The sequence below is a fragment of the Chelonoidis abingdonii genome, chromosome 4, assembly GCF_003597395.2.
Source record: "Chelonoidis abingdonii isolate Lonesome George chromosome 4, CheloAbing_2.0, whole genome shotgun sequence".
Classification (NCBI taxonomy): Eukaryota; Metazoa; Chordata; order Testudines; family Testudinidae; genus Chelonoidis; species Chelonoidis abingdonii.
The window spans coordinates 95635270-95654306 of NC_133772.1; the positions used below are offsets into that span (position 1 = coordinate 95635270).

At 39.1% G+C, this 19037-nt stretch overlaps 1 protein-coding gene across 3 annotated transcripts in view; it reads left to right on the forward strand.

Moving 5' to 3' along the window:
* The window catches only part of LOC116829382 (formin-like), a 254480-nt gene that overhangs the window by 135876 nt on the left and 99567 nt on the right, over positions 1-19037 (forward strand). For all 3 annotated transcript variants that reach the window (XM_075065486.1, XM_075065487.1, XM_075065488.1), the window contains 3 exons: positions 5394-5455; positions 8536-8624; positions 15517-15646. In XM_075065486.1, the coding sequence (XP_074921587.1) occupies positions 5394-5455; positions 8536-8624; positions 15517-15646 (281 nt within the window). The remainder of the gene's footprint in view (positions 1-5393; positions 5456-8535; positions 8625-15516; positions 15647-19037) is intronic.

Genomic DNA, 19037 nt, shown 5'->3' on the forward strand with positions numbered 1-19037 from the left:
TTAGACGCTAAGATGAACAAGTTTTCTCCCATCTCCTTATGTCACCCTTTTAGATACCTGATATTGTGCTTTGGAAGTACTGTGTGAGTTCTTCATTCCTTCACTGTGTCCAGTATGAATGTGTTTGCATTACTATCTGTGTAAAATAGAGATAGCTACATACACAGCTCAGAAGTTGAGAAACAATTTCCTTTAAAAGTTATTTCCTTTGTTCTGGATAATTTACAACATATGTTTTTGTGAATCTGCCTACGGCATCAAGCCTGATGTGGTTAGGTTAACATTAGTGCCAGAGTCTTTTGCTCATGACTTCATGCAGCAGTTGAGCTTTCCTAAAGTTCTAAACCCACATTATGTGTGTGGTGCTTCTTTGCATTGTAACTCCTTTTAACATTTTTACATGACAGTAAGTCAGATGTTAGAGGAAGCCTTTAGAGGAATTTAGGATATCAGCTCAATTTGTCTGAGATAAACAGGCGGAATTTGGCTGTGTTAAGCAGTTGTGCCAAGAGGAAATTTGTCCTTAACAATCATAACAACTTTTTGGTTGACTGGATCTGTGACATCTTCCTTTAAATTTTCCAAAGATGGACTTTATTTTCCCCCTGAAACCAAACCTTAGTTACTAGTAATGCATTGTGTAAAATAGTTAAGTCTACTGTGGTCCAAACAAATGTAACTTCGGAAGAGTTGTTTTTAAAAATAACATATTTCTGTTTGATTATTAAAGTACTGATTTTTAAATGATTTTTTTCACGTTTCTGTTAAACATGCGTTAGTTGTTGCATTAACTGCTTTGCTGCTGATGCTGAATGTGTGTAAATTCTGGCAGCCCTTTTTAACCAAGTACCACTTAAAATGAAGGGAGGTAGTACCAGTTATGTCCCACCTTAAGACTGTTGGAAATACATAACATGTCTTTCAGCAATGGTGGTAACAGGAAAGAAATATCTCTTTAGTACTAAATCTTTAAGATCTATAGTTGTCTGAGTTTCTATGCACAGCAAATGGCATGCTTTAAATGTTCAGGTTTTCCTCTGTGTACATTTTTGCAGTAACAAAGTATAGACATTAAAAGCATAGATCAAATCCCTAAAATGTGCTGTGGAGAATGTTTTTTACAGCTAGATTGATTAAAAAAAAAGTAACTCTGTTAAAACCTTGGGTAAAAGTTTATATTTCTTGCAGCAGCCTCTGATTGTGAAATGTAGTTGGCAAGTATTTTTATGTGTGCCTGTTAGTTTGAATGCACGATGCTGATCTGTTTTTTGTCCTCCCTGACGGTTATTATATCCTAATGGGTGCAACACAGCACTAATGATCCTTGTGTATATAAATTCTTCTTGTTGTGTGCAGACACCATAGGGCCACATAAAAATGTTTGCCTCAATTTCCCTGCAAAAAAGGAGCTCAGAAACCAGACTTGGCCAAGTAACAGATTTTTAAAGGTAGAGGAACCCAATAAAATTACCAGCTTTTCACAGCATGAGTCTACTTCCTTATGACATATTGTGAGGTGTAGGTGAAATATTCTAACTGAACTGACAGTGTAAGGAGGACAGCTAACTAGAAAGCAAGATAAAAGTAAAAACCACCAATGATGATTGATACTGCAGTAGCTATTAATTGTTTTGGAACTTCTTTTGTAGATTTCTGACACTTCTTTATAACTTACTCCTGTGCAAGTCTTGGTGTAATGAGATTTAATGTAGTAAAGTACCACCATCAAATTTACTGTATCGGGGAGTTATTTTTAATACTGTAGTTTCTTGAGACATGTGAGTCACAAAATGTTTGAGGATTAAGGAGCTTTAGCTTTAATCTAGCTCTGAAAAAAAAGTCAAAATAATCACAGAATGCTTCTTCCATATAGTTCAATGAATGTTGTTAAAATTCAAATGAGGTTATGCAACATATTATGAGGTTAGTGCACACACTTTAAGTATAGTATATAACAGCTCAGGATTCAGATACTGTGCAACTGTGAATTTGGGGATCACTGCCATTACTCCAGAATTTGAGAGGTGGGGGGTAAGAAACCAAGCAAATTGTTATGATTGGACATTTTTCCATTTTTGTATAGTGCTTCCAACATGAAGGATGCTAACTTTGTTGAGAGTGGGTGAAGAAAATACATAGGGATAGATTATTAAAGTTATTTAGGCATCTAGAGATGCATATAGGTGACTAGAGGCATTTTCAAAAGCACATGGTTGCCCAACTGCCACTTTTGAAAATCCCACAAGACATCTACATGATTCTTTAGGTGCCTGAATACATTTAAAAATCTGGCCTATAGGCCCCAATTTAGTTGATAACATGCAAGCTGAGCCGTCTGCCTGTGCCTTAGCAATAACTGTAGGACTGAAGCCCTGCTAAGACAGAAAGCAGTATCTCTGTGCTGTTTAATGCATGTAATCAGTTGTTCAAAGGATAAAATAACTCATGTTTGTCTTCCTTTGTATTTAAGCTTATTATCGATTATTACTGATTCAGGTTAAAGTCAGTTTCGATATTAGAATATATTTGAATATTTTAATTTCCTCCCTTAAACTTTTAAGGTTCAATGATTGGTTTAATCCTGTCAAATTATTTTAATGTAACTGGTTATTGTACTCTTCTCTATTTAACAATAGTTATCTGGGTAGTTAGCATAAAAATGAAAAATGTCCATAATGTTGGAGCCTCTGCTGTCCAGTAAACCATCCTCGATTTGGAGATATAAAAACTAACATAATAAAAACCTTGATTTTTGTGTTATCATTCTTGTACTTTCTGTAATTGAAAATGCCAGTTATAATTATATTTCTGTACATTTAAGATCTTTCTCATAAGTTACTTCTTTTATTGTGTAGTAAATATTATCATACATTCATCAACTGAAAACTGATGAGTGCTTCATTGCAAGTCCATTTACCGGTTTGAACTAAACAACTGTACATACTGTAGAAGCTGATGGAAAGACATACTGGTGAAATCTAAAATAAAAATAATAAAAATCTCTTTTTAAATGCATTTTTCAATAGCCCAAGATAGGATGGGAGAGGAATGAAACTGAGAGGGGAAAATTTAAGCTAAAAATCAGAAAAATTGTTTTGATAATGAGATGTATTAGGCTGTGGAAATGGACTTTCAAGGCAAGTCCCAGTCTCTTGGGACCTTTTGAAATTGGACTGGATAGTACATTAGAGAATGTCTTATGTAGAACAAGCTTCAGTTGGCAGGTAGATGATCTAATAGATTCCATCTCTAACTATGTTTATTTGAATCTAAAATAATTAGCTTAGCTATTTAGCTTTTTTGTATTTGTCTAAATATTTTAGTTCTAAAAATGTGACAAATATAGAAGTAAATCTTCCTTTTTTTCATTAGTAATATCTTTCTCCCTGCCACTTTCCTGCCCCCTAGCCAAGGTGTAATGTCAACAACAGATGGAATCATAATTGACAAAGGTTTAAAGCATTCTAAATGTCACTGATCGTTTTAATAAAATTAATTAGCCTGCCACAGAGAAAATTTACTAGCCTGCTGGTTAATTTCCAATGTAAAATCATGGGGTAGGAGGGAGTGCAGGAGAAACCTTATTACTTTTGAATAATTATTTAAAGATGTGTGCCCTGTCTAATTCAAACATCATCAATGGTGAATGCAGCAACAGCTTTTTATATCTTTTAAAATTGCAAGTGGTCATATCTCAACATATAAGTGAGGAAATCAAATACAGCTGAAATTTAAAGGTATTGATCAGGTACCAACTAATGCTAATTCACTAGTCACGCAGAAAACTGTTGAAGCCTTAGTTTTGATGGTGATGTTATTAATATTCCTATTACTATTTAATGTAAGCAAATAATTTAGATTCAAGATACAAAGTGGCGTGAAATTATATGTTTAAATAAATGTAATGTTCTGAATCTTGATAAAAACAGGGTTGTTTTTTTCAGAAGAAATGAAAAATCTTTATCAGAGGGGTAGCCGTGTTAGTCTGGATCTGTAAAAGCAGCAAAGAGTCCTGTGGCACCTTATAGACTAACAGACGTTTTGGAGCATGAGCTTTTGCGGGTGAATATCCACTTCATCAGATGCATCTGATGAAGTGGGTATTCACCCACGAAAGCTCATGCTCCAAATCGTCTGTTAGTCTATAAGGTGCCACAGGACTCTTTGCTGCTTTTGAAAAATCTTTAGTAATTTCTGTGACGTTATATAAAAAAAGCTTATTGGCAGTGAATATGCACTTCGCAGTGCACCTGATACCTGCAGTCTGATTTAGTTTTGAAAAACATGACTAATGTAGTGCCTAAATTAAATTGCAGTGAGACATGCAGATGATAGAATTAAATAATGCCATGAAATTCAGGTCTGCAGTAGGAACAAGTTTAGCCTTTTTTTTTTTTTTAAATTCCAATGGGCAAATGAACTGAAGAGTAATCTGCTGAATAGAGAAGTTCATATATCGCTATTAGAGCTGGTTAGAAATTTACCCACAGCACATTTTTCCAATAAAAAATACCAATTTAACTAAATCAAAACATTCTGCAGGAACATGTCAGTTCTGACATTGTTTGAAAGAAACCCGCCTGGCTTCCTGCCAGCTCACCTGCTGCACAGCTCCTCAAGCTTCCCAGCTCGTCAGCAGCCCACCTTGCAGGCTGCTGGGGATCCAGCAATTCCAGGCTCCGTGGCTCCATGCCAGCCTAGGCTACTAGGGCTTCCAGCCTCTTGACTCCTTGATATCCTGGCTGTTAAGAAGCCAGGGAATTCAGGTTCCGCAGCAGGCCAGCTCCTTGGAGTGCCCAGGCAGCCAACTGGCCACTTCCTTGGCTCCTTGCTGTCTAGCTCCACAAGTGACCCAGGATGCTGGGCGGCCAGCTGGTCAGCTCCCTGCGTTCTTAGGCTCCCAAGCAGCCTGTCCCAAATTGGGGAAAAGTCAAAAAATTAATTTTTCAAGTAAGCTAAATTTTAAAAAAAATCCATTTCTGGAGAACAGTGATGAATTTTTTCAGCTTCCTCCTGGAGTGGCTCCCATCTCAGGCTAGCTCCCCAGGCTGCCCGACTTCAAGGGCAGCCAGTTCCCCGACTGCCTAGGTGCCCCAACACTATGGCCAACCTAGAGAGCCACTCGCATTGGGAGTCAGGCAGCCCCAGGAGCAAGCTGAAAAAATTCATTTCTTCTGAAACTTAATGTTTTGAAAATTCAACTCCTGTGACATATTTAGAATTTTTTATTTTCTCCCAATTTGGGACAAAAGAATTTCAAAAACTTCAAAAAAGTTTGTGCAAGTTCAATTCTGTTTTCTGTCCAGTTGTAATCTATAAGATATGTTACCTGAAAAACAGAGGTTAACTCAAGATGATTTTTAGTATGTAATTTGTTATTTTATCCTTTACAGCTATACTAAATGTGGATGACTCCATAGTAGATCTGGAAACACTGGAAGCACTGTATGAGAATGTAAGTATGAAGAAAACGTCATATGGAACAGCACAATGTTCATAGTTTCAGATTTTTACCAAGTGCAAACACACTCAAGGAATAAATACAGTTTTATTTTGTGACCATATTATGCTGGAGAGAGTATATAAAAATGATTTTTCTTAGGGAATGTAAGAGTATTAGTGGATATCTTCAAAATGTAGTTAGCCAACATAGTGCATGTATTTTGCCCGATCATGTCTCCTGTGGGGAATATACTATATATACTTGTTCATAAGCCAAATTTTTTTAGTAAAAAAGGGAAGCATCAGAGAAGGGAGTCAGCTTATGATGGGTATAGAGAGGGAGAGGTGGGACACAGCCTGTCCCCCCAACAGAGGGAGCAAGGAGAGGCAGCACAGCCAACAGAGACAGAAGGGAAGAGGCCAGAATCTCTCCGCTTCTGGTCATGCTGCTCTCCCCCCAGCCTCTGAAGCAGCTGCAGCTCCGGGGCTGGCAGGCTGCAGCTGGGCTGCTCGGCCCCGCCCCCCAGAGCACGTTGTGGCCACGCCGCCTGGCCCACTGGAGCATGCTGCGGCCAGGCCGCCTGACCCAACCCGCTGGAACATGCTGTATCCAAGCTGTCCAGCCTGCTGGAGCAGCTCCAGCCAGTCCAGAGACATCTTCCCCTGGCCCTCCCAGATAAGGTGGGAAGGGATGGGATGGGGAGAGTGTGAGGGTCCCCTCCACAAAAATTTCCCTACCAGTTGCTGTCCCAGTCCATCAGGGTAAGCAGCTGGCTCACCGGGACACTTTGTTTACTTAGGTTTACCTCCGTACCGGCAAACCATCTCAGCCCACCAGTGGCTCATCCTGATGGCCTGGGAACCAAAGTTTGCTGACCCCTGAATTATAGGGTCAGCTTATGAACGCGTCATAAAAATTTTCCATTTTTACTTATCCATTTTGGGGTGGTCATCTTATAAACGAACCGGCTTATGATCGAGTATATACAGTGAACATATCCAAAACAATTGGAGCAGGATTAAGTTTAAACAAGTTGCAACAAAAGACGTTACATGACCTGTCGTCTTCTCCCCCCAAAAATATTGGCCTCCCACCACAGAGAGTGTCCTCCTCGCTGTCTATACCTTCTCCTACTCTATCCCACTTCTCCAGGTCTATATCATACCTTGGGCAGACTTTTCCTTCCCGCTGCCCCAGGTTCACTTTTCTCTAGGTGATAGCCTGGGAGGATGTCCCCTTTCCAGATCTTCATCCCCTCAAACTTTAAGACTACTTTTAAGACCTACTATGTGATTTGCTTTGTCATGCCTTCCCCGGCCAACTATTCTACAACACAATAGAGTGTGCAGTAGTTTGTGTTTATTCTTTCTATTTGCTAACCAGAAAGCTCTAGAGGGAGTTGAATTATGAGGCAGAGTAACTGGCGGAGGAAGGGGAAGCAAAGCATCTACAGGACCCTGCCAGGAGATATCTTTGACCTTGAAGTGTTTAAGCTCTAGAAAGGAATATTCCCAAACTCACTGTGAGGAAGGAATTTTCTCCACTCCCTCTCTCTATTCTATAAAATGGGAAGGGAAATTTGGAAACATATGTTTAGGGGCTGATTGTGAAAACTGGAGCATAGGACAATTTGAAGGCCTTCTCTAATATAAGATTTAGATCTTGGTGCACAGAGGTATTACTCTGCTATGCAAATAGAATAAATTTGATTTTGTATTGTGACTTTCATAAACAGTATCACAGAATGCTTCACAGAATTAAATAATACAAGTGCAAATTTCATCTACAAAATGAAAATAGAGAAATAGTTCTGTGAATGTGATGATGGGTTTATAGCAACTTTCTGTATTTATATTCCTGCTGGCTATGAAAAAGGGGCCACTGTCATGAGAGTACTTGCCCCTAAGGTGAGGGAAACAGCATTATAGGTGCAAACTGTGACTAGGCTGTAGTTAAAGGGGAAAATCCTCAGAAAAGTTCTTCAGTAGGATCTAGCCAAGACAAATATAATGACAAAACAGAGAAAATAAGTCTTGAATCACATGGGTGAGTAACATTAAAAGATATTACGTGTTCATCATAATTCAACTCTGTCTTCTGATCTGTATACTAAGTATCATTCCTGGGGGATATTGGAAAAATAGATTGTATAAAATGTAAAAATGGTGACCATTTAAGAATGTTTTCATTTTAGTAGAGCCACAAAGTTCAGCTGCAGACCTCAATCTCCCCTAAGTCTGGGACTGTTTGAGTCTAGAGTAGCGGTTTGGGCCTACCTCTAATTTTTTTAATAATAATTTTTCATGTTCCTGTATGGTGTCTTACAAGGGACGCATAGGCAACTCAGAATTGTGTTATAAAGAAAATGAAATACAAATTATACGTTGTTGAATTGTACTCTATTGAATATAAGCAGAAAGAAAAAATGTTTATCAACATCCCTTAGAGAAAGGTGGGGAATGCCCTATAGAAATAGTACAGAGTACCCTGTTCATCTTTAATATTACCGCAGTTCTGCATGACAAAAACTTGTGAACATGTGGGAATGTGGAAAAGCAGTGACTTTTGATAAGGAAGCCTGAACAAAATTTAATTATATTTAATCAAGTCCTTACCAAATTAAAGAAAAATAGCATTACTGGTAGAATAGAGGAGATTTACACTAAAATGGATTACCAGAAACATGTTTTTAAAAAGCCAGCTTAAGTAAAGCAGATGAAGGATTTGTTGAATAAGGTATGTTCTCAACTTTATCAAGAAACGTTATCAGACGAAAGAACCTGTGTAACTGTAAAGTTATTACTGATATCAGGATGTGAATATATTTTACCAGTCACATTTTTATATCTTTGACCTTGAGCAAAAGACAATGGTATGAGTTTAGCATACAGATGCACTTTCAGCCACACAAGTACTATATATATAGAATACATGAAGTGAAGCTCTGTGCATTTTCAGTAGTATGTGTGATTTGGAGAAAGTATGTAAAAAGAGAATGGGCGGGGTTTTTAGAGATCAGCAAATAAGAAGATGGGTTGATTGTATTTAAAAGGAAAGCTTCTTATTGCTAGTTTCTAATTATAATCACACAGAGAGCGCAAAAGGATGAACTGCAGAAAATAAAGCAGTATTATGAGACTTCAAAGGAAGAGGAACTGAAGCTCTTGGACAAACCAGAACAGTAAGATTTTTTTTAAATATTTTGTCATTATGCAGAATAGCCATTGGCTAGGAGGTTGAAGGAGTGTAGGGACAGAATTCTGGCTGGTTAACAGTTTTTAAAAATCTGTATTTCAAGGGATGGTGTGAAAACTGATTACATTGTCCCTTTTTTGATGTAGTGTGTATAACGTTGCATTGACTGGGACCACTACAACAGATGAAATATACTGATTTTACTATGTGACCTTTTATGTCCTGGAAAATATGAATCACGCTTAGTGTTCTGGAATTATAAGAGGCCATGCCTAGTTTTGTAAATCATGGTGAGGAGAGGTTGGTCCACATTAGTCACCCTGTCAGTTTCACGCTATTGTTCTGTAGTTAAAAATAAGGCGTTTTAAAGAAACCAATTATTGTTGGTAATTCCAGATAAAATGATAGTCTCCTTTTTCACCATCTAGTCTTTACCAAAACAGTTCTTATAATCCTTACGTAATTATCCCATGATTTCCCCTGTTATTGAGAGATGTTGATTGAGGAGACTTTTCTTTTTTTATATGTTGCTTTAAAATGAAATAATCAACCAGTGGTCAAGCATCAGGGCCTGCAGCTGAGCCTGCGACCAGTTACTTGACCTCAGCTGAACACCTTGATACACCAAACCTACCAGGCCTGCTCTGAAGCCAAGGAACAGCAGCCCAGGCTGCTGCACAATGGTTTGCTCACAGCTGCAACTACCCTTGTGTGTTACTTGTTCCCAGCCTTGCTCCTGCCCTGCTCCAATCTGTTCCAGTTTGTTTCTTGACTCTGGCTCTGACTCCAGCTCTGATCCCTAGGCTTGATCGCCCACTGATGCAACCACTAGGCCTAACCACCTGCATCCAAGTCTGTGACAGTTTGAGCAGCATCCTCTTGAAAGAAGGGACAAGTTCTGCTGGAAGAATGGATGCTTCTAAGGCCAGTGTCTCCCTGTCAGAGATAGTGAGTATCTTGCAGAACCTGCAGACTCAGGTTGCTGTCCTGCGGGCCTGGAGTGTGGCCCGCAGCTTCAACTCCAGCCACTCGAGAACCAAAAATTTCCCTGCTGGATGAGTTAGCTGGCGACTGCAGTAAGTTCATCAAGTTTCTGAATTAGTGCTGGCCTTATTTCTGTTGTGTCCTCAGTCATTCCCCGCATCCACTCCTGAGTAGGACTTATCATCAGCGTGCTGACTGAAGAGGCATTTGCCTGGGCCTTTCCACTAGAGAATGCTAGTCCTCTACTGAGCCAGTTGGGAATTTTTGTTCAAGCTGCTCTCCAGACATTGCTGCAGGGACATTGTCCAGTTGCTAATTATGCCTCGGAATTTCGACACCTGGTAGCAGCCACCAAATGGAATGAGGTCATGCAGCACTAGCACTGAGCAGGAAGCTCACCTTAAATGATGAGGTCAAAGACATGCTGGTGCAGATGGAGCCTCTGACAGGTCCAGATGCCCTAACTGAACCATGCATAAAGACTAACAACTGCCTGATGGAACGCCTCCAAGTAAGAAGGTTAGCTTCCTGACCTTACCAGTTACTCTGACTCCAGCCAACCAACCTTCTGCCCCTTCCCCGCAGCCTATGTCCATGCAGGTTGACCACGCCAGGCCCTGCTTCTCTAACACAGAGAAAAACAGGCCTCAGGCCTGTGCCTATGCTGTGGGGAATTGGGACACTTAGCATTAATTTGCCCTGCAGATGACCAGTCTGCATCCCAGTCAGGAAGCATCGAGCTCCAGTAGGGGGTTGGCATTCTCCCCCTTGCTCTGGTACTCTGCACCAACATTTATCTGCTGTTCCTCTGTCATCTCAGGTAATTTAATGGACTTGAATTTGCTTGAGAGCATAATATCCTTACCAAGTGCAAAATTTCCCTGACTTAATAGTGTCCGTTGATGGACCGCTTCTCCCTTCAGGCCGTCACTCACCTAACTGGCCCTTAAAGGTCACTACCCTTCAAGGTCATCAAGAAATCCTTCAGTTTGGGTTGATCCATATGCCACATTCTCCTGTTCTCCTCTGTATTCCCTCGTTCATTGACCATGATCCATGTATCTGCTTGCAGACTGACATGGTGCATTTTAGTTCATTATACTGCTGGGATCTTGCCTCTCAAAATCCAACCACAGACATAAATGTTCTGCTTCTCTGCCCGTCTCCCAGGAGATTCCAAGACAGGGGGGTTAGTCCAAAAGGATCCTTTGCAACCCTTATGGTCTCCCCAACAGTCCTGATACCTGTGATATCCGTCAAATATCAAGACTTCAATAACATATTTGACAAAAACAAAGCTGACATCTTGCTACCTCACTGTATCTGTGACTGCCCTGTTGACCTCCAGCATGGAGCAGCAATCCTTTTCGGATGTATCTATTCCCTCTCAGAAAATGAGTTTATTGGCTTCCTGAAGCTATCTCCAAGAAAACCTGCAAAGGGAATTCATCCATCTCTCCAAGTCCTCAACCAGGGCTTTCATTTTCTTTCTGGGTAAGAAGGATGGCTCCCTGTGGCCTTGTGTGGATTAACAGCCATTAAACAATGTTACAGTCCAGAACCAGTACCCCTTACCAATGAACTCTTTGAGAGACTCTGCTCCACCAAGGTCTTCACCAAGCTGGACCTTTGTGGAGCTTGTAATCCAGTTTGGGTTAGAGATAGAGATGAATAGAAGACAGCCTTCTCACTTCATCTTGTGCAACGCTCTGGTGACTTTCCAGTGCTTCATTCATGATCTCTTTAGGGACATGTTGGACCAATTTGTGGTTATCTACCTCAATGATATCCTCATTTTTACTGAGGATCTGGTTATCATGATCAATGTGTATGCTGAATCTTAGAAAGATTCTGCTAAAATCACTTATGTATGATGCTCAAGAAGTGTGAATTTGACCAGGACATGAGTGAATTCCTGGGGCATATTGTCTTCTCCAAGGGACTAAGTATGGACTCATGCAAGGTGCCATCCATGTCATGGTTGATTTCCTAACTAAGATGGTGCACTTTGTTCTGTGTCATGCATTCAGAAACAACATGTCTCTTCCTAGAGAATGTCTTCCATTACCATGGATCGCCAACTGACCTCATATCGGATCAGAGTTCCGGTTCATCTCCCATTTTTTTGATGGGTATTTCTAAGATTTCTTCTTCCCTCACCTTTTCTACCTATCACCTGCAAATCAATGGGCAACCAGAACATATCAGCCAGATTCTAGAATGGTATCTTCACTGTTTTTTGAATTACTTATTTTCCTTGTGGAATTTGCCTACAATAATGCAACCCACACAAAGTCCATTGTTTGCTAACTATGGCTTTCATCTTTGTTTTCATCCAGACATACCCACGAGTTCCCAGGTACCTACCACCATGGACTTGGTTACAGACTTGCTTGAAATGCACCGAGAACTCAAGAAAAATTTAAGATCTGATAACGAAGCTTATAGCACCATGCTAGCCAGGGCTATTAGCCTGTCCCAACCCTGTTGTAGGGACAGAGTTTGGTTATCCACCTAGAAACTTAAAGCCCATCAGCCAAACTGGATTACCGGTACCTCGGCCATTTCAAGATCTTGGAACAAGTCAATCCAATAACATGCAGTCTGCATCTACCTGAGTCCCTAAAGATCCACCTGGTATTTCATATCTTCCTTCTAAAGCCTTAAACTGAGAACCCCCTCCTGAACCGCTCCAACCCATTTCCACCATTCATAACCATTTGAGGGCAGGAGGAATATTTTATCGGATTAATTCTTTCCTCCTAGTCAGTTGGGGGAAACTCCAGTACCTGGTGGACTGGGAGGGCTACAGTCCAGACGACCAGTCCAGGGAAATGGTGGAGAACATCCGTGCTGAGCCTGGGACCAGCTAGTTAACCTAAGCTGAAAGCTTTGATTGACTGGACATCCTGATTGACTGAGAAGTGTCACCAGGCCTTCTCTTTAGCCCAGCAGCTGGACCAGCCCAGCACCTGCTCCCTAAAATTCAAAGGTATCTTGATAAATTGGAGAAGTGGGCCACAGACACAAAATGAAAGACAAAATGATAGACAAATGTAAGTGCTACATTTAGGGGAGAAAAACCAAATTCACGAATACAGAATGGGATATAACTAGCTTGTCCGCAGCACTGCTGAGAAGGATGTAGGACTTGAGGTTGATCACAAGCTCAACATGAGTCAGCAATGCGATGCTGTTGGGGGAAAAAAAGCAAATGCAGTTTTGGATTGCATTAACAGCCTTGTTCCCAGTCGTACTTGGTTCCTGACTCTGGCTCTGGTCTTTTGGTGCTGTTCCTGGCCTCTGATTGCTGCACCAACCACTAGTCCTGACCACCCACTGCTCTGACCAGTAGACCTGACTGCCCACACAGTCATCCATAACATCAGTGATGCTCTAACATCAGTTTTATAAGCCATTCAAAATACTGCACTTTCTGGGAACTCAATAAATCCATTGTGCTGGTATGACTATCCACTCAGTCTCAGTAAATGCGGACAAGGGGCTTTTGTTGGAACTACATTACGCATATTGGTTCCACAAAAGATTAAGCACACAAGAGTTCCAACCTTGTATGCACAGATTAAATTAGTTAGTGTGGGACATAAACCTGACTGCATTTTCATTGGTAAGGCTCGAAGCACAGTTAAAAATGAAATGCCATATTTGTAAAATGGTTACAAATGGTAACATTATGGATTAAAATACTGTAAGTGTTGTGCTGAATTCAGTGCAGTCTAAAAGAGGCTTTTGCTAATTTTAAATGTTTTGAAATTCCAGAGAATCAGAAAGCTTTCCTGATATCAATAATGGTCTCCTGCACATGTGATTTTGATTTGTTTTGCTGGCATGTTATATTTGCTATTGCTGACGTACACTGTAAATATATCTTAGCAGTATTGCGCTGTGCCCCTAAATTATGTTTCTTGATGATAACGTTGTTAAAATGCTAATATTCATTAGAGTCAAAAAGATTTATATGTGTAAGTGACCACAACATGGGGCCTTGTCTGAGGGACACAGATACTCTAGCTTCTTTCCAAGTATTGCATTTTGGCTGAAATGTAATCTTCTTGTAGTTCTTGCTAGTACTAAATCATTGCTAGACAGGGAAATGGAAGCAAAATACAATTTGGGGCTTTATTGCTGACCATGTTATTGACCACAGTAAGTAGAGAACGATCATTTGTTTGAAGGTAAAATATTTGCTTCCTCTCAAATTATGACACTGAGTCCTCGTTCTCCCTTCTCTTAAACGGATGTATCTCCATTGACATCAGTGGTGGTCCTTTATACTTTCACTGGCATGAGAAGAGAATCGGTTTTGTTTCAAATTATTCACCAAACTTGATGTTTTTAGAATGTGAATAAATATAAACTGGTACATTATTTCTTGGTAAAAATGATTACTTCATTGTCTTTCAATTCAATGGAGTCAATGATATATATATAGTTACAGTATGATGGGCTTTGCCCCTGATTTAAAATTAAACTGAGGCCCTTTCTACAGCACTCTGTCAGGGTAAAGGAGCCATCAAGTGGGTATACATTTTATATAAGCTTGCTTTAAGGTATCTTTACAGTACCAGGGTAGAGTACATGATATTAAAACCCTCTGTGCTTACTGTAGATCGTCAGTAGAATGTTGTATTAAGGGCCATCAAAAAGTTACGTTAGGTCAACAGGGCGCTCCATCATATCTTGAAGTCAGCCAGACGCTTACCTTTCTTAACTCCAACCCACAATTAATGAATGGACCCAGAATTCTGTCCTCTTCAAAACTTTATCCGGTATCCTCTTGCATTAATTTGCACTTCTTCCTTTGGTTTTTGACTTTGATAGATAATCCAACCTGCATTTTATACAAAAGATGTCTGCCTGAATTGTTGTGCTGTCATCATTAAAAAAATCTCTATTTACCAAATGATACTGTACAGTTATCTTATTTATTTCATACTCAACATAATGGGAAAACTATGATATCCAAGGTAACCCTAAGTGGCAACTGTTGATAATGATGACCCTTAGTTACAATATAGGGTGGATCATCCCACAGATTCAGACTATAGATTTTTGTTATAAGTTTACCAAGTATTGTCACTAATCCATTCCTTTATTTCAAAATAACAAAATATTCTGTGAGATGCTTCATTGTCTCTTTTTTTCCCTGAGTTATGTCAGGCTAATCGTATTTTATAATTTGCACCTTAAAACCCTAAATCACTTCATTCATTTGCTGGATCTTTTAAATCTCAGCAATGACTATCCTATGGTGAGGTGACTAGACTAGAGCACGGTATCAAGGGATTTCAAATGAAGAGTAGTCAGGAAAATGAAACCAGTCATGCACCTCATTTGTGCCATGTGGTGTTAAAGTCCTGCCCATCTTAATTTAGGCATCTCCTTTGCCCTTAGCTTGTCCTTGTGGCCACTTAGCAGAGGTGCACCAACATTTTGGGAAACACTTGGCTAAATGATCTAAAGGGTATTTTTCTATTTTTAATTGTTGTTATTCTGTTAAATACACTTTTATTTAGCAATACACCAAACAATCAAACTGATAAACCAATGTACAGAGCTGTTTTCATCCAGTAGAGGGCAGTGTTTCTCTCACACACAAGCCTGTCCATAGAGTAGTGGAACAGAAATCTCCAGTCTGCAGGTCCTTCTGTTTGTCACCAACGAGCTTTGATAATACGGCTCATCTGTTCTCTAATGTTGTGCAAAAGGTCATGAAACATTATTTTGTTCTGTCATATTTAATTTACAATTCAAATAAAGAAAGATTGCTTTATGTATATGCTTTCTTTGACACTATTACTCTGACGTTATATTATAACAAAAGATGTGAAATGTAAAGATTTGGTATTACAGTGTAGTTCTTATTTTCACAGGTTTTTGTATGAGTTATCCCAGATCCCCAATTTTGTAGAACGTGCCCAATGTATAATCTTCCAATCTGTTTTCTCTGAGGGGATAACCTCAGTGCATCGTAAAGTGGCTGTTATTACTCGTGCTTCTAAGGTAGGTTTTGCTGGTCTAATGAAGCCAATCACAAATTAAAGTTATTTAAAATATTATGTATTTCTTTGCTTCCTAAAACTAATTCAGGTATAATATAAATACTTCAGCTGTTTCATTAACTTTACAGGAATTTAAAAGCGCTGTATGGCTCTTACATAGCAACATTTCCTTCCAGTGGAATAGCAGATTTTAATTAACTTGCATAGTGCCAGTCATTTCATGTAAAACGATAGATATTTTCAGTAAAGAAATTTCAAATGTTGCGAAACAGAGCAGAGTCTTACAGTAACAGAGATCAGCATCAAAGCCAACTTTAATAAATGAATTAAACTAGATCAGTAAAAGTCTAGAAATAAATACATTTTAGAAGAAAAAGTAATGGGTTCCTAGATGTTACAGTAATAGAAATAATTGATTATGATGATTAGAAGAAAGCCTAAACAGTGAATAGCAACCACAGACATTCATGCAAAAGGCCAGCATAGTAAGTTGTCTGGCTTACCATAAGAAGAGTCTCTTCTGAACTATCTGCCGCCCCACTCCACCTGTGGATGGAGAAGCAAGGTGAAGTCGACAGAATCTGTTTTTTGATTTTTTGCTCTGCTCACATGTTAGCAAAGTGGATTTGGAGGTGTTCTAGAGGGAGAGAGTATAATATGTGGAGAAAGTGAAGAGTCTGGAGATGGGGATAAAGCGAGAATTCAAGAGGAAAATGAGCCTGAAAAACCAATTCAAACAAGGAAACAAGCCAAAAAAGAGGAAATGAACAGTGTAGAAGAGACTAGTGTAAATATGGTTGTACCTGTGATGTCACTGAAATGTTATGAAGTGAAAACAAAGCTCCCTCCTCACTCAGATGTTTCAAAAATGTTTTGTATTTATTGCAGTACTCATATCTGGAATGTTGCCAAATCTGCAGTGGATTTAAAACAAAAACGTTTAGGTACTCCTAAAAACGAGTTATCTTTCTTAAAACCTTAGGAACGTTAAAAACAAACAAGATTTCACATCTGACGAAGTGGGTATTCACCCACAAAAGCTCATGCTCCAATACCTCTGTTACTCTATAAGGTGCCAGAGAACTCTTTGTTGCTTTTTACAGATCCAGACTAACACAGCTACTCCTTTGATACAAGATTTTACACAGTATTTCCAAATAGTAATAAAAACAATAATAGTGTGTTTATATGGGGCTTCCTATCGAATGCGCATTATAAACAATGAAGTAAGATACGTAGAATTTCTGAGGTAGGCAAATAGTATTACTTCCACTTTACTTATGGGGAACTGAGGCACAAAGCATCTGATTCACATTTATACTAAGAACACAATCTGTCAATGTTAAAGGGCTTATTACTTTTCACTCACTTTAAGGTCCTTTTACAGTACCAGGGTGGTAAAAAGTGGCCTTGTGTAAATAAGAATCAGGGCCATGGAGTTTGAGTGCCTTCCCCAAAGTTACAGAGCAATTCTAAAGCAGACTTGGGAATAGCACCCAGGTTTCTTGACTCCCTGTCACTTACTTTCTCTCCCACCTCTTCCCCTTTCTTCTGATTTTCCCTCAAGCAGGTGAAGTGTGGTCCACTTAATGCAAAATCAGAGCAGGTATCTCTGCCTTATCCCTTACAGCGTATCCATTTTGTAATCAACTTCTCTCACCATTTACCTCACCACTGAATTTATTCTTCTGCCTTCTGGACCCAAGTTTCAGTTTTTAATACCTAGGAGGGATAGTGTGTGTTTACATGGAGGCCATTCATTATCCATACTACCTCTAGGCTCTTTATTTCTTTTTTTCTTTTTTCTTTTTTAAGCCATTTAAAATAGTTACCGCCAGACTGTGGCTTGCCCTGCCTACCTCCCATATTGTGCACTGGGTATAGACCCACTGTAACCCACACACTTTCTGGGTGTGGTGTTTTGTCCTGTCTAGTGGCACTGAGACCCTTAAAGAGAGAGATAAAATGAGTCTGCTCTACAGCTTTAGCTAACAGGAAGTTGGCTTTTAGCTCATGCTGTAGAGGCTCATGCACTAAGTTCCAGGGATCCCCAGTTCAATCCTGCCTGCTGACAACCAGGGTCTGTCAGCGTTACACCAGCACAGTTTATTCTCTCCTTAAAGTAGCAGGGAGACTGTGGTGGGAGATTGATTATGACTCCCTGAGTCTGCTCCAGGTGCAGAACAATAATCCATTGCTCCTTAGTCTGGGCAGATAACAAGCTAAGGATAAAGCCCTTCCTTATGAACCTATTTGAAATGGCTACTCTGGTGTGCAGTATTTTCCTCTCTTATAATTTCTTTGAGTAAGAACATCTGCATCATTTTGTGTCACCTTCATAGTACAAGATACTACACGTACTTCATATGGATTAAAACAAAATTAAAGATAACATCTCAGAAGAAGAAGACACAATCTATTCAATTTCTTCCCTTTAGAGTTTGTTTTTAGGTTCCTGTCTTTGTGCTATAAAAATAAAATCTCTTTAAAAAAATATATGCCTGTATTACTACAGTCTAGGGAGTGATTAGTCTGCCACGTAAATACTGTTTATCATTTTGATAAATAATAATTTATATAATACACAAGGTTATAGACTGTTATATATTTCATTTTCCATGTCCATTTCATGCACAGAACACATCACTTTAACCTAGCGATGGGCCAAAATTGTAATCCTGAATCCAAACACCAACCTCTTGTCCCATCTCTGTTTTAGACTGGCCCACAACTGTGTTCTGACATTGATAATAGTATCTCCAATATTTCTGAAAGAAATTCATTGTATGACTCAGAACCTACATGTAGAACTAGGTGAAATTTTTCAGCTTAAACTATTTTTGACAAAAAAAATGCAGATTTGGTGACCCTGAAACATTCTGTTGATTTCACCAAATTGTTTTGGTTGTAAACAAAAAAAAAAACTTTAAAAAATCAGGTGGTTTCACTTTGACATTTCCTAAATGAAACATTTTGATTTTTAAATTCAAAACTTTTTGTTTTGAAATTTTGTTCAGCTTTATTTTTTTAATTAATAAACATTAAAAAAATGCTCAGAACAATGTTTTATTTTGGATCAAATGAAATGTTTGTCCCAGAACAAAGGTTTTTTTTCAACTTTTTCTTTTTGGTGAAATTTTCAAACATTTCGATTTTCAGTTTGACCCCCAAATGAATTTTTATTTTATTTTTTTTGGGATTGCCGACAAACCAAAAAAATCCATATTTTTGCACAGCTCTACTTGTATGTTGAGTTCTAGCATGGAGAAAATTCTTAGGTAGCCTTGAAAATTAGATTTTAAAATATGAGAATCATAGAAGATAAGGATTGGAAGAGACCTCAGGAGGTCATCTCGTCCAACCCCCTGCTCAAAGCAGGTCCAACACCAACT